This window comes from Ornithorhynchus anatinus, chromosome 1, assembly GCF_004115215.2.
Source record: "Ornithorhynchus anatinus isolate Pmale09 chromosome 1, mOrnAna1.pri.v4, whole genome shotgun sequence".
Lineage (NCBI taxonomy): Eukaryota > Metazoa > Chordata > Mammalia > Monotremata > Ornithorhynchidae > Ornithorhynchus > Ornithorhynchus anatinus.
The window spans coordinates 90,654,153-90,670,440 of NC_041728.1; the positions used below are offsets into that span (position 1 = coordinate 90,654,153).

Here is a 16,288-nt window from a genome sequence, read left to right on the forward strand (position 1 = left end):
CAGCCCTTACAGACTTATGTATATATCTTTTTAATAATGGCATTTGTTAAGCACTTACTATGTGCAAAGCACTGTTCTAAGCGCCAGAGCACTGTTATACTCTATTACCCCTATCTGTAATTTCTTTTAACATCTATCTCCCCTTGTATATTGCAAGCTTCCGTAGGCAGGGATCACGTCTACCGACTCTGTTTATTATACTTTCCCAAACTCTTAATACAGCGCTCTGTGCTCCTAAGTGCTCAATAAATACCATTCATTGCTTCATTTATAGGAATCACTAGGAAAGGTACCAGAGAGAGAGAGAACAGTTTAATTCTCGACAAAACCTTCAAAAGACTACCTCAGCCTACGATGAACTATGCGGGGTCTGTGTTACTTTAAGAAAGGCAAAATGGAAAAAGAAAGCTAAAATCAACAAGGGGATAGAGCAATGCTGAACAAAAAGATACTGAAAAACTAGTATTCTTTAGTACGAAAAGACAAAGGCAGAGAGGGGACATAATTGAAGTCCACAAGATCATGAAGGATTTGGAGGACACAGATGTGGAATTGTTAACCGTGTTCCAGAATGCCAGAATTTGGGGGTACCCACTGAATTTGAAAGCAGTATGATCAAGACACGCAAATGGAAACCCTGCTTACCCTAATTCCCCACTTGCAAAGCTGTGTGGCTTACTGGACAGATCACAGGCCTGGGAGTCAAAGGACCTGGGTTCTAATCGAGGCTCTGCCACACGCCTGCTGTGTGACCTTGGGCAAATCACCTAACTTCTCTGTGTAAAAGCTTCCTCAATTGTAAAATGAGAAATCAATATCTGCTCTTCCTCCTACTTGGACTGTGAGCCCCATATGGGACAGGGACTGTACCTGACCTACCCGGTGTCTAGAACACCATCTGATTAATTAATTCTAAGTGCTTAAATATAATTATTACCACCATGGGAAATTTTGCAGGCAAAAAAATATCAATATGCTGGAGAGGTGTTTAGATAACTTAAAGTAGATTTATTTCTGAATTCATGAGAAGGAATGTTAGACTCACTAGAAAGGAAGATTATAAACGGCAGAAAGCTCATGAGGTATTCATATGTACGTATGTTAGATTTACAATGGGTTAAAGGGTAAAGTTAGGGATGTTAAAAAGTTGAACCTACTGTGATCAATCATTAAATAATATTTATTGACCACTTTTTATGTGCAGAACACCATGCTAAGAGCGTGGGAAAATGCAATACAATATTGTTGGTTGCCAATAATAATAATGATGATGGTATTTGTAAAGCGCTTACTATGTGCCAGGCATTGTACTAAGCACTGGGGTGGACACAAGCAAATCAAGTTGGAGAGAGTCCCTGTCCCACGTGGAGCTCACAATCTCAATCCCCATTTTACAGATGAGGTAACTGAGGCCCAGAAAAGTGGTGACTTGCTCAAGATCACAGTCTACCATCTACAGAGGAGACAGACATGAAAATATATTAGAAATGGGAAATAGTACAACATTGTCACGTAGTAAGAGCTTAACAAATACCATTGTTGTTATAATAATTACTAGAGAAGAAGAATATTTATCTAAGCATTGTGGGGTTGGGGGGGAGTATCAATGTGCTTAAGAAGTACACAGCCATGTTCAAAGCAGACGCAGAGGGGAAGGCAGATAGGGGAAATAAAGGGAGAAGCAGCTTGGCCTAGTAGTAGATAGAACATGGGCTTGGGAATCAGAAGGACCTGGATTCGAATCTTAACTCCACCACCTGTCAGCTGTGTGACCTTGGGCAAGTCACTTTACTTCTCCAGACCTCAGTTATCTCAGTTAGTAAAATGGGGATTAAGCCTGAGCCCCCCTGTGGGACAGGGACTTTGTCCAACCTGACTGCTTTGTATCTACCCTAGATCTTAGAACAGTGCCTGGTACATAGTTAGCACTTAACAAATACCATTAAAAAAAACAGGGGGGCTTAGTCTGGGAGAGTTTCTTGAGGAGACGTGACTTTTCGGGAGGTTTTAAAAGTGGAGAGAGTGGTAGACTGTCAGATATGAAGAGGGAGGGAGTTCCAGGCACAAAGGAGGCAAGAAGTCAGTGATGGTATTAGACGAGATCAAAGTAGAGAGAGTAGGTTGGTGTCAGTGGAATGTGCAGGTTAGTTTGATTTAGGAAATCAGCAAGATTACGTAGGAGCAAAAATGGTGATGAGTAGACTGTAAGATTGTTGTTCTGGGAGGGGAACATGTCTGCTAATTCTGCTGTATTGTACTCTCCCAGGTGTTTACTATAGTTCTCTCTCTAACCTCAGCTCCGCCACTTGTCAGCTGTATGACTGTGGGCAAGTCACTTAACTTCTCTGGGCCTCAGTTACCTCATCTGTAAAATGGTGAATAAGGCTGTGAGCCCTACATGGGACATTTTGATCACCTTGCATCCCTCCCAGTGCTTAGAAGAGTGCTTCGCACAGAGTAGGCACTTAACAAATACCATTATTATTATATCTCCTTGATTCTATTTACCTTGATGATGTCTTGTTTTTGTTTTGTTCTGTTTTGCTTTGCTGTCTGTCTCCCCCTCAATTAGACTCTGAGCCCGTCAATGGGCAGGGATTGTCTCTATCTGTTCTGAATTGTACATTCCAAGCGCTTAGTACAGTGCTCTGCACATAGTAAGTGTTCAATAAATACTACTGAATGAATGAATTATTATTCTCTGCACATAGTAAGTGCTCAATAAATTCATTCAGAATTTAGAAGCCGGGCCTTGTAGTGTCCTTTCTGCTCCTCAGGGGCGGGCGGCTCCCTCCTCTGGGGTCCTGTGGGGTACAGAGCACTGTACTGAGCGCTTGGAATGAACAAGTCGGCAACAGATACAGTCCCTGCCCTCTGACGGGCTTACAGTCTAATTGGGGGAGACAGACAAAAACAATAGCAATAAATAGAATCAAGGTGATGTACAACTCATTAACAAAATAGGGTAGTAAAAATATATACAAATGAGCGGACGAGCACAGTGCTGAGGGCAGCGGAGGGGAGGGGGTGGAGCAGAGGGAAAGGGGGGAAAAGGGGGCTTAGCTGAGAGGAGGTGGGGGGGGCAGAGAGGCAGCAGAGGGAGCAGAGCGAAAAAGAGGAAGCTCAGTCTGGGAAGGCCTCTTGGAGGAGGTGAGCTTTAAGTAGGGATTTGAAGAGGGGAAGAGAATTAGATTGTTGGAGGTGAGGAGGGAGGGCGTTCCAGGACCGCGGGAGGACGTGGCCCAGGGGTCAACGGCGGGATAGGTGAGAACGAGGGACGGTGAGGAGGTGGGCGGCAGAGGAGCGGAGCATGCGGGGTGGGCAGGAGAAAGAGAGAAGGGAGAAAAGATAGGAGGGGGCAAGGTGATGGACAGCCTTGTAGTCTAGAGTGAGTTTTTGTTTCGTGCAGAGGTTGATAGGCAATCACTGGAGGTTTTTAAGAAGGGGAGTGACATGCCCAGAGCCTTTCTGCAGGAAAATGAGCCGGGCAGCGGAATGAAGAATAGACTGAAGAGGGGAGAGACATGAGGAAGGGAGATCAGAGAGAAGGCTGACACAATAATCCAGCCAGGATATTACGAGAGCCTGTAACAGTAAGAGAGACGTTTGGGCGGATCTTGGCGATATTGTAAAGGTGAAACCGGCAGGTCTTGGTAACGGATAGGATGTGTGGGGTGAACGAGAGAGATGAGTCAAAGATGACACCAAGGTTGCGGACCTGAGAGACGGGAAGGATGGTCGTGCCATCCACGGTGATAGAGAAGTCTGGGAGAGGACCGGGTTTGGGAGGGAAGATGAGGAGCTCAGTTTTGGACATATTGAGTTTTAGGTAGAGGGCAGACATCCAGGTAGAGACGTCCTGGAGGCAGGAGGAGATACGAGCCTGTAAGGGAGGGGGAGAGGACAGGGGTAGAGATGTAGATCTGTGTGTCATCTGCTTAGTGATGATAGTTGAAGCCGTGAGAGAGAATGAGTTCACCAAGGGAGTAACACTGACTAAATGATTGAAGCTGATTAAAGCTATGCTAAGGATATAAGATGTATAAGGATATATAGGATGTATATAAGGATATAAGATGTATAAGATGTACAACCACTGGAGGTTTTTGAGGAGTATGGGGAACTGGAATGAACAGTTTTCCAGATATGGACTGGAGATGTTAGAAACAGGATGTAGGGATATCAGCGACACGGCTGATGCAGTATTCAAGCTGAGTGATAAGTAATGCAGTATTCAAGGCGAGGAGTGATAAGTAATTGGGTCAGCTCGGTAGCAGTTTGGATGGAAAGGAAAGGGCAGACTTTAGCAATGCTGTGAAGGTAGAATCAACAGGATTTGGTGACAGATTGAATATGTGAGTAAAATGTGAGCATCAAGTCAAGGGCAATGCCAAGGTTATGAGCCTGTGAAACAGGGAGGACGGTGGTGCTACCTACAGTGAAAAGAAAGTCAGGAGAACGACAAGGGTTTAGGTAAGAATATAATAATCATAATAATAATTATGGTATTTAAGTTTACTATGTGCCAAGCACTGTTCTAAGCACTGGGGTAGATACAAGGTAATCAGCTTGTCCCATTTTTGGCTCACAGTCTTAATCCCCATTTTACAGATGAGGTAACTGAGGCACAGAGAAATTAAATGGTTTGTCCAAGGTCACACAATAGACAAGTGGCGGAGCCAGGATTAGAACCCACATCCTCTGACTCCCAAGCTCATGCTCTTTCCATTAAGCCACGCTGCTTCTCACTATGAATATGAGGAGTACTGTTTTGCACATGCTAAGTTGGAGGTGTCAGCAAGACATCCAAGTAAAGGAAATGTGAGACTGTACAGAAGAGAGATCAGGGCTGAAGAGGTAGATTTGGGAATCATCCACAAAGAGATGAGAGTTGAAGCCACGGGAGCAGATCACTTCTCCAAGGGAGTAGTTGTACACAGAGAATTGAAGGAGACCCATAGCTGAACCTTGACACACCCCCAGAGTTAGATGTTGGGAGGCAGAGGGGGAACCAGGGAAAGAGACTACTGAGGAGGAGACGTCAGAACGATAGGAGGAGAATGAGGAGAGGACAGTTTCAGTGAAGCCAAGGTTGGATAATATTTCCAGGAGAGGGGGCTGATCCACAATGTCAAGGCAGCAGAAAGATTGAGGAGCGGAAGTTGTTGATGGAATAGCGATCACTGGATTCGGCAAGAAATTCTGTGCTGTGTGAGGACTCCAGATTGCAGGTGGTCAAGAAGAGACTTGGAGGAGAGGAAGTGGAGGGTAGTGAGTGTAGACAACTCGCTCAAGGAGGAATGGTAGGAGGGAGATGGGGTGATAACTGCAGGGTGACACGGAGTCAAGGGAAGGTTTTTGTTTGTTTGTTTATTTTAAGATAGGGATGTGTAGTAGGTATGCTTGGAAATAGTGGGGAAAGGATCCATTGTTAAGTGGGTTGTTGAAGATGATGGCCAGGCAGGGAAGAAGGGAGGGAGCAACTGCTTTGACGAGGTGAGAAGGAATGGGATCAGCAGTACAGATGGAGGGGAGAGAATTTGAGAGAAGGTGGGAGATCGCCTCTTGAGATACTGCTGGGAAGGACGGAAGAGTCGAAGAGGTTATTGGAGGAGCAAGGGACTGAAGAGAGATGGGGGCATTTTAGGGAGACCACATTTAGTAGTTTCATTTCTAACTGACTAAGAAGAACGTGGCCTGATCATCAGGGTATTTAGGGACGAGAGGGGGGATAGAGGGTTTGAGGAGGGAGTTAAAGGTCTAAAACAGCTGTCATGGGCAATGAGCAGGGTAGTCAATAAGGACGGAGAAGTACTGTTACCTGGAGAATGAGAGGATAGAGTTAGAGCAGGATGGATTTATTATGGACAACTTGAGCCTGGTGTCTAGGTTCTGTCAGCAGTGCTCTGCAGCCCATGCACAGAGTAGAGGAAACGTACTATGGAGGTGATTCATGGCTGTGGGTTGGTGGTAAGAGAACAGCAGAGGGGAGTAAGAGCACTGAATTCAGTTGAGAGGACAGCATTGTCGATGTGGAGAGAAGACAGGTCGGGTACGGAGACGAGATAGGGCACGATGACTTTAGAAAATGGGATGGGGTCAAAAGATCGGAGGTCTCGTGGACAGAACAGGACAGATCTGTGGGGAAAGGGAATACAGGAGAGCAGGTAGGTCGGAGGTTGAGATTAGAGTATGAGATTTCAGAGTTGGTAATGCTGGAGATTGTACAGATTGTCATGCACGAGGATGGATGACAAACAAGAAAATATTAAACATTTTGTGTCACATTTGGGCATCATCATCCGTGACACAGCCGGGGGGTTCTCATCCCTATATCCCAGACGAAAGAGCCCCTGAAGTCGCCAAAGGCCCTCAGGCATTTTGAGGTGAAGAGGTAGTGAGCTGGGTCCCTGGGAGAGCAGGACATGGGAGAGCTCGTGCTGTGAATCCTGGATGGACACAGGCATTGGGAGGGTTCGGAGATGGTCCTCGATTAGGCTCTGGTTATCCTGGAGGTTCGGGGGCCAGCAGCTAGGACCCCAGAGGAGGGAGCCGCCCGCCCCTGAGGAGCAGAAAGGACACTACAAGGCCCGGCTTCTAAAGGACTCAGAGAGGACAAAACTGGAACTTGGGACAACCCCAGAAAAGACGGGAAGGACGAGAGGAACGCGAGTCCATAAACGCCTACGGGGGAGCACAGAGGATCCTGTGGGGGAAGTATAAGATCCAGGGAAGGGTGATTTGAACTAGATCTGTTTAGGCTGTTGCCATGTTAACAAACTATTCGATATTCTCAAGATTTCAGATCTTGGTGTCTGCCTGCAGTAGGAGCCAGAGGAGAAGCTCCAGATGCCCAGTCTCAGGGTGGGGGACGGAGCAGGCGGTGGGTCAGCCTCCGATGACCTCTACGTCTTGAGGGAGACCTCAGGCTGGTGGTAGCAATAGGGACATAGGGGCTTGAGAAGCCCTCATCAAGGCCCTGTGTGAAAAGAACGGGAGAAATCGAGGGCTTCAGGATCCAGCGGAGGCTGTCCACGATCTGGGCATTCCTAAAGTGATTTTGGGGGCTCTTCCAGCCAGGTTTAGGGTTGAGAATCCCTGGGATCGTCCCACCATTGAAGAATGGCCCGGATTGGGCAAAAGCGTGAGGCGGTCTTGCACTTATGGTTAATTCCAGCCAGGACTCGGTAGTTATAGGAATGAGAATGACTTGACACCTGGCTGCCCCTCATCTGGACAAGCTAAAATTGGGGTTGGGAGAGTATCAATGTCAGTAGTTCAAACCAAGAAGACAACGGGAAAGAAGGAGAAGGCATTAGGAGAAAAGACATGTCTCTAAGGATGGTCACTGACTCGGTGCTAGGGACGGTGAAAAAGAAAACACCCTCCAGCACCCACCCTACCACTTTCTTCCTTTTTCACAAGCATCACTGGCACACAATGACTCAGATGACAGAAAAATGCAGAGGTATCCTGCCAAGTTCCATTTATCCCTCCGAAGAAGAAGCTTTCCCAACTGTGCAAAGAGACAGAATACACTTTTACATATTATCTTTAGATCATCTTACTAGAAAGATGATAAATGGTGGAACAGAGTGTATAGCTTGGCAAACGCAAACCTTATAAACAGAATGGGAGCCAAAACAAGTGGAATCTACAATTATAACACTTTCAAACAGTAAATCTGTTGTAAAACAAGAATTGGGAATTTTTCAAGTGGAATAAAGTACCCAGTTGCAGTTGGAAAGATGCACATTTCCAAAAATATATTAGCAACGCTCTGTCTCCGCTTTTTAGGCATGTATGAAATATCATTTAGGATATTTAGCTTACTCTCAGAATGGTGACATGCCGGGTAGGTAAATATTTCTCAGCATATTAAAGGCAAAGAAAGTAACGCTGCATTAAGGTTATAAATTGAAGCAGAAGATGAAAGGTTCCACGTGTCGAGTGATGCGTATTTTAAAAACAACAGTATTACCAGGACAAATATTAGCATAAGAATATCATGCATTAGCATTTGTGAGAAAGATGGAACACACTTCACAAACTTTCCAGGCTTAGCTGATCATAAATGAAGTCTATCGTGTTTGAGTTGGACAAGACTTAAGAGGAACATGGCTGATCTACATGAAAACATTAAGCATATGGTTCTGTATCAACCTTGCACTTGGATTTAGTACATATCCATAATCATTATTATTATTGGGGTATTTGTTAAGTGCCTACTCTGTGCCAGGGACTGTACTAAGTGCGGGGGTGGATACAAGCAAAACGGGTTGGACACAGTCCCTGTCCCCGCTTGGGGCTCACAATCTTAATCCCCATTTTGCAGATGAGAAAACTGAGGCACAGAGAAGGGAAGTGACTTGCCCAAGATCACAGAGCAGACAAGGGGCAGATCCAGGATTAAAAGTCACAACATTCACTTTATTGTCTCTCTCTCTCCCTTTAGACTGTAAGCTCCTAATGGGCAGGGAATGTGACGGCCAACTCTGCTGCTCTGTACTCTCCCAAGCGCTTAGTACAGTGCTCTGCACACAGCAAGCGAAGCTCGCTAAATACCACTGACTGACTGATATGACTTAGCTTCCCCAAATCTCCTGCCCCTGAATTGCCCGCAACTCCAGAACTACTTGTCTTTCGGATCTTTTCACATTTCAAATCAATCGGTGGCATTTACTGAGTTCTCACTATGGGCAGAGAACTTTACTGAGCACTTGGGAAGAGTACAATACCACAGAATTAGCAGATATGTTCCCTGTCCATAACGAGCCTGCAAATCTAATCTGACCAGTGCTTTGGTGGTCGTGGTGATAACAGTGGTAACAGCATTTACTGAGCAACAATTGGGTATAACATACTTTACTAAATGCCTGGAAAGAATAAAACGGATCATCACCTCATTCCTCGAATACAAGTTTACATTCTGATGGGAGAGACGGAATGTATAGTCCACTAGATTATAAGCTTCTCGAGTGCAGAGATCATGAATATTAAATCTTTTGCATTCTCTTAGGTATTTTGTGCTGGGCTCTGCACACGGTCAGCACTCGGAAACTAGTGACAATCAATTGAATAGATGTATATATCGGAGGATGAATATAAATACCTATGGGCTAAAGAGGGCTCATAAATTTCCACTGCTTGGAATGGCCTAGACTGAGCCCTACACGGAATTGTGTCTGACCTGATTATTTTGCATTATTTATACTATTTTGTATTATTATTGTAATATCATTTTGTATTATTTTGATTATTTACCTACCCCAGCGATTAGTACTGTATGCCTGGTATAAGGCAAGTGCTTCACAAATACCGCAATTATTATTTTCTAAAACCGTACCTACAAATTCCCACTCTAGCAATTCCATCCCATTTTCCAGTAAGATCTTCCACCAGGCACTAACAAGAGAAGAATGAATACTTCTAAGAAAGGGTTATGCTTCCCACTCATATCTCTTCCCCTGTAATTTCAACCTCTTTAATCCCCATATAGAATGGAAGCTTTTTGAGATGGCGGGTGGAGAATACAAACTTAGTATTCACTAAAGTGCGTTGCTTTGTTTTCCATTAACGTTAATAGTTTCCTTATTATTTAAGGTCTCAACTTAGTTTGTGTGTTTTGCCCAAGAGTGCTCCAAGCCCATAAGGGCATTTAATAACTCATACTTGATGGTCAGGATTAGAAAAGTAATTTCTATTGTTCCCAAAATTAACACAAAGAAAAAAAAAAACAGCATTGAAACGGCATCAGAGGTGTTTCAACCTAAATGACATAAAATGTGAAGAATGAAAATTGAAAATTATAACAGCCTCCAATCTCTTGCTCACATGCTTCCTCTTGCCTGGAACTCCCTCCCACTTCCTGACAGACCAATAACCCTCCTTGTTAAAAGCCACAGGCTTCAGAATGGAACCATAAAAAGATCTTCCCTGCTTCAAGCGGAAAGCCCGAACCGTTGGCTGTAAGGCCCTTAATCAGTTCTTGGCCTACTTATCTACTTTCTTCTCCACCTGATGCCACCCTTCCCAAATCAACCCTCTCAGTGTGCCCCATCTGTCCCACCACCAACCTCTTGTTCATGCCTCCAGCCTTCCTAGAATGCCCTCTCCCTTCCTATCGGACCGACCGCTCCTCACCCCATCTTCGGAGCCCTTCTGAAATCACATCTCCTCCAGGAGGCCTTCCCCGATTGATATCTCACCTCCCAACTGATATCCCCCCAACTACAATTTCACCCCTTTTGTGCCACCTAAGCACTTAAGTACACACGACCCTACTATACATCTCTTTATAGTCTATTGTTTCAATCTTTTATCTCATTACAATATTATAAACCTCACCTGTCTCCTCAGCCTGACTGTGAACTCCTTGAGAGGAGGCATATTTACTAATTCTCCTAAACTCTCCCAAGCACCTAGTGTACTGCTCTGCACCCAGCAGACACTCTAGTATTTACTGTTTAGATCACACTGATTGAATCTACAAATTTCACACACTAACAAAGAGGGGCTGCATCTTTAGACACATTATTAAACCCAGCTTAATATTGCAACGATAAGTGCCTCAAACTCATACCTTGGCATTTTCCAATGATAGATGTAAAATCATCTTTTGCAGACCTGCAATTTGTAAACAAAATGAAGACAATGATGCGTGTATCAAAAAGACTGCATATCACTTTATTTTCTTTCCTACAAGAAGATTGCTCGGTTCTCCGGGAAGGGTTCCCTAAAAAGACCTGTTGAAAAGCCACCGTTTCCTCCAATTTTCTCACTGCCGAGGTAAATGAAGGCACAGATATGAACATATCAGATCTCTCCAATGGCCCATCCATCCCTCTATCCTGTCTCTGACAGTAGCATCAGAGGAGCCTTAGAGAAACAACACGATGGCTTATTCTTGAAGCTGCTTTCTTGCCAGGATCATCTCTTCTGATATCCACAACTTTTAATGTACCCCAAACCTATCAACTATTTTTAAACCTGTTAATTCTTCACTTAATAGGTCATTATCAATAAATTGTATTTGACTGCTTCCTGTAGACAAAACACTCTACCAACTGCTTGAAAGAGTACAAGAGAGAACAATATAAGAGCTGGTAGACGTATTCCCTACCCACAAAGAACTTAGAGTCTAGAGGATCCTATCCTCCATTAATTTATCTTATCCCTTTTTGAATCTAGATTTTTTTGCCTGAGAAAACCTCCAGAAGTAACATAAGGTTTGTTTGTTTTGATCCTACCACTTCACACTTCTGGGTTTATCCCTCGGTCTTGGTGGTAGAAGATGGGGGGAACAATTTTGCATTGTGTTCGTCAAGGCTCACGGTCTTTATGATTTTGTACACTGCCATCGTATCACTTCTCAAACCATCTTTCCCGAAGGGTTGAGAACATAACATTAAGAAATTCTGAGTCTAACGGATAGCCCAACAAGCCCAAGACTCTCTCCGGCAGTGGCAACAGAAGTCTGTGATATAATTCTAGTAACCCACTACATTCATTCTTCCAAGAATTTCTTCCTTCTCAAATCTGCTGATAGTTCGGCCTTCCAAACTCCCCAAGGTGACAAAGAGCAGCATATGCTGATCACTGTCATCTTGGTTTAGAACCTTCCGACGTCCAGCTTCAGCGGGCGTCCTGCCTCCCTCTTCCTCTTGATTTAGGATTTGGTGCAAAACCATTTTGTGCTGCCAGTTCTAACATTTTTAGTCCATCTTGGTAATTTTAGGGTGCCCTTCAATGTATCTATTCTAGCTGTTTCAAAGTCTCTTCAAAATATGAGAAACTGCTAGAGTTGTCTCTATTTTAATAGATTATTAACTTGAATGAAGGCACTATTTATACTGGTCAACCGATTTGAAAATCATATTGCACTGCACTAGATGAGCATCCTTACGATAGGTATCCAAGTAACCCGGAGATGCGCACTGTAGCCCAGACACCCAAAGATACACTTTCTCTCAGAAAACCAGAGATGCTCAAGTAGGGTTTTCTGTTAAATCTCCAATATTCTTTGTGCGTGCTGATGATTTCCTTTGGGGAAAAATTTGAACACACTGTGATTCTTTAGGCCTTCTTCTTTAGAGTTATTAACATTCTCTTTTGAAACCTGATTTAAAAAAAAAAAAAAGTTTTACTTCAACCTTATGTATTCTAATTTGGGGCTATTTGACTCATTTAATTTTCTGAGTCATTCTCACAATGATAAATTGAATTTCACCATTACATATCCACTTGGCACCACTCTAAATAATTAACACCAAACATGAATAAACATCAGAGAGGCAGGTTAAACTCACTAACTAATAATTTCCTAATTTCACGCAGAGGCTGAACTAACACAAGACCCTGACGTGCTGCAGAGAACTCCAATGTTGGCATTACAACACTGCCTAGAAAGTGTTGTGTGGGACCGACGGTCCCTTTCGTAACAGGTAGGCATTATAGACTATCCTCTTAATTGTAGTAGGAATAATAAATTCAGTTTCACTTTGAAGGCAGTCACCTTTGATCATAAATTAAACAACCTCCTCCTTGTTGTTTCGTGTAAGGCTGAGTGAAAGGCATTACCGCTCCTTGGTAGTACAGAGTATTATGAAGAGTTCCTAAAAGTCTGATTTTGCTAACTCCACTTCAGATCACCCTTCGCTCGAGACTGGCTGAGGTGTCCTGTTGGGAACCTTCGACTGAACGTTTAACCTCCTCGAAGGCAGGGACCATTTTTTTTTCTAATTTCAGAACACCATTCATACTACATTCTTTCGGGTGGATTCCAGTCATAACAACGTGGAGTGGCCTTTGGATCCTAGTGAACCTCTGTGGACCAACGCACTTGTCTAATAGTTGTAGGAGTTGCTAATGGTGCCGGATTTTTCCAAAAGGCTGATGAAAGTATAGTCTTGATGAACTCTATATTTCACTCTAGGCAGGTTTACAGCAATGACAGACACAAAGTTGGGATTTGTTAAGCGCTTACTATGTGCAGAGCACTGTTCTAAGCACTGCAGTAGATACTGGGTAATCAGGTTGCCCCACATGAGGCTCACAGTCTTCATCCCCTTTTGACAGATGAGGTCACTGAGGCACAGAGAAGTTAAGTGACTTGCCCACGGTCACACAGCTGACAAGTGGCAGAGCCGGCATTCGAACCCATGACCTCTGACTCCCAAGCCTGGGTTCTTTCCACTGAGTCACGCTGCTTCCTTGTATTATTCTTCTTTTACTCCAGCAGCACTATAAATACACTCCACTGATTACAGGATTTTCGAGAAGCAGCGTGGGTCAGTGGAAAGAGCCCGGGCTTGGGAGTCAGAGGTCGTGGGCTCTAACCCTGGCTCTGTCGCTTGTCAGCTGTGTGACTTTGGATAAGTCACCTAACTTCACTGTGCCTCAGTTCCCTCATCTGTAAAATGGGGATTTAGACTGTGAGCCCCACATGGGACACCCTGATCACCCTGTATCCCCCACAGCGCTTAGAACAGTGCTTTGCACATAGTAGGCGCTTAACAAATGCCATCATTAATTACTGTTTGAGCTAATATTTGACTCTGCCGTATTAGGATGTACAGTAGGGAATCTACCACCACGCTTCCCGTTCCTCTTTACTTTTGGCAAATTTGCTGTAGAAAAATCGGTATCTTTCAAACCGCATCAGGAGAACAATCAACATTTATGATTACCTGATCTCCACACACTGATCTTGAACAGTCGCCAGAAGTTTGCCATTGCTTAAAAGAAAAGAAAAATGCTGTTTGTCCTGTAGTCATGAAATATTTATATCTTCCTCATTAATCTTTACTTATATGTTTTAATTAGCTATTCTTTTTCCTAACAATCACAAGGAAGTAACTGTGAATAGCATAAATCTATTAATAATTAATAATAACAATAATGTTGGTATTTATTAAGCACTTACTATGTGCAGAGCACTGTTCTAAGCGCTGGGGTAGATACAGGGTAATCTGGTTGTCCCACGTGAGGCTCACAGTTAATCCCCATTTTACAGATGAGGCAACTGAGGCACAGAGAAGTGAAGTGACTTGCCCACAGTCACACAGCTGACAAGTGGCAGAGCCGGGAGTCGAATCCATGACCTCTGACTCCGAAGCCCAGGCTCTTTCCACTGAGCCACGCTGCTTCCCTAATTAATCATGCTAGAGTGGACTTTTATAACTAATGCATTAGTATAACTTTAAGCATCAACCAGTCGATCCAAGGTATTCATTGAGCACTTACTACGTGCAGAGCACTGTACTAAGTACAATAAAACAGAGTTAGCAAACACTTTCCCTGACCACAGTGAGCTACAATTTAAATGCTAGGCAAATCGTACGTATAAACCACAGAGACAGATATTCGCATTCAACATACTGGAAAAAAAAAAACTGATTCAAAGAATACTGTTTAAAGCAAAAAATAAAAATAAAAATCAATCCTTACCTTGCAACTACAAGATGCCAGTTTATCTGTTTATTAACCAGGCGAAACAATCCTTCGGGGAGTAAAAATGTTGCAGGGCTGAAATGACAGGGGTAATTAATTAAAATATATAACTAGTGATTAAAAGATAAGCAAATAGCAATATAATAGTTTTACAAAAATAGTTCTACAGAGCAAAAAGAAGTCATGAGGCAAATCAATTAATCAACGGTATACAGTGTGCACTTACATTGTGCAGAGGACTGTACTAAATGCTCGGGAGAATACAACAGAGTCGGTAGACATGTTCCCTGCCCAAAACAATCTAGAAGGAAATAACCTATAATTTGGTCCAACACAGACCCAAATCCACCAATCAGTGGTATTTATGAAAAGCATATTGTGTGCACAGTGCTGTACTAAGAATTTGGGAGAAGACAACAGAGATTGTGGACATGCTTCCTGCTTACAAGGAGCTTACAGTCTGGAGGAAGAGAGAGACGTTAACATAAAAAAATAATGAATATGACCAAAAGGGACTTGGGAATGAGGGTGAGGTAATAACAAGCGCTCAAAGCGTACAGAGCCAAGTGTAATAATGTTGGTATTTGTATTTGTTAAGCGCTTACTATGTGCAGAGCACTGTTCTAAGCGCTGGGGGAGATACAGAGCAATCAGGTTGTCCCACGTGAGGCTCACAGTTAATCCCCATTTTACAGATGAGGTAACTGAGGCACCGAGAAGTGAAGTGACTTGCCCACAGTCACACAGCTGACAATGGTAGAGCTGGGATTCAAACCCATGACCTCTGAGTCCCAAGCCCAGGTTCTTTCCACTGAGCCACGCTGCTTCCCCTAAGTGTACAGGTGACGCGGATGGGCGAGGGAGTCGGGGTAAAGAGGACTTAACTGGGAAAGGCCTCTTGGAAGGCCTATTTGATGTGGAGGGGAATGGGCAATCACTGGAGGTTCCTGAGGAGTGGGGAGAGATGTGAACTGAATGTCTTTTTTTAGAAAAATAGCCTCAAGTGTTACTTGATTCATAAGCAAAATGTCTTAAACTGAGGGGTAGGGATTTTCTTGTGACAAAAACCAAAGGCTCCGGTCATAGGGAATACAGTTCTGCCAGCACTGTGGCAACATCTGTCTCCAGTCCTTAAAGATAAGGCCATTTTCCTGGCCTTGAGTCACACTCAAAGTTCACTCTAACCCGTTAAATAAAAATTACACCCTGAAGAGACCAGGAAGAGAAAATACAAGACTTTCACGTTCCCATGTAAGGGGAGTAGATAGCATTTTCTCCTAATAAATCCAGTCAATGACGGCACTGTTTTTTTTCTGAATTACAAGACTCCACATGAAGCCTAAAAGTAATTGAGAAAACTCACTTTCCTAGTGGTTAAGAATAAAATATTATTTTTTCGCTGTGCAACTGAAGAGAGCGAAATTTTGAAATATTTGCTGTTTCCAAGAACTAGAAACTTACCTGTACCAGATATATTGACGCACAAATAATAACGGACCTATAATAAAAAAGAAAAGGTTAAACAGCAGCTGCAAGCATTCATTTAAAAACACTAACTTGAGAATTATCTTCCACAAGGTTATTTACCAATACCTTCATAAAATGAAATTCCTTAGCTAAGAACTCAATCTTAGCAATGGTATAATAGAATACAGTTCATTTAAAACATGAAAGTAATTGAACTTAAAATGCCAAGCACATATTCTGAGTGCAGCAGGAGTAGCAACCACTGCAGGGTAAGGAAAAGCTGGACATAATTAAATAGCCTCAGAAATGGCCTGATAGCTTTTCAGCGTGGCTCAGTGGAAAGAGCCCGGGCTGGGGAGTCAGAGGTCAT

General features: G+C 43.4%; 1 protein-coding gene across 2 annotated transcripts in view; it reads right to left on the reverse strand.

The window, feature by feature from the left end:
- Positions 1 to 16,288, reverse strand: part of NBAS (NBAS subunit of NRZ tethering complex) — a 286,332-nt gene that overhangs the window by 255,694 nt on the left and 14,350 nt on the right. For both annotated transcript variants that reach the window (XM_029058646.2, XM_029058643.2), the window contains exons 3-6: positions 15,913 to 15,949; positions 14,449 to 14,526; positions 13,689 to 13,736; positions 10,583 to 10,626 (exon numbers count right to left, since the gene is read on the reverse strand). In XM_029058646.2, coding sequence (XP_028914479.1) covers positions 10,583 to 10,626; positions 13,689 to 13,736; positions 14,449 to 14,526; positions 15,913 to 15,949 — 207 coding nt within the window. The remainder of the gene's footprint in view (positions 1 to 10,582; positions 10,627 to 13,688; positions 13,737 to 14,448; positions 14,527 to 15,912; positions 15,950 to 16,288) is intronic.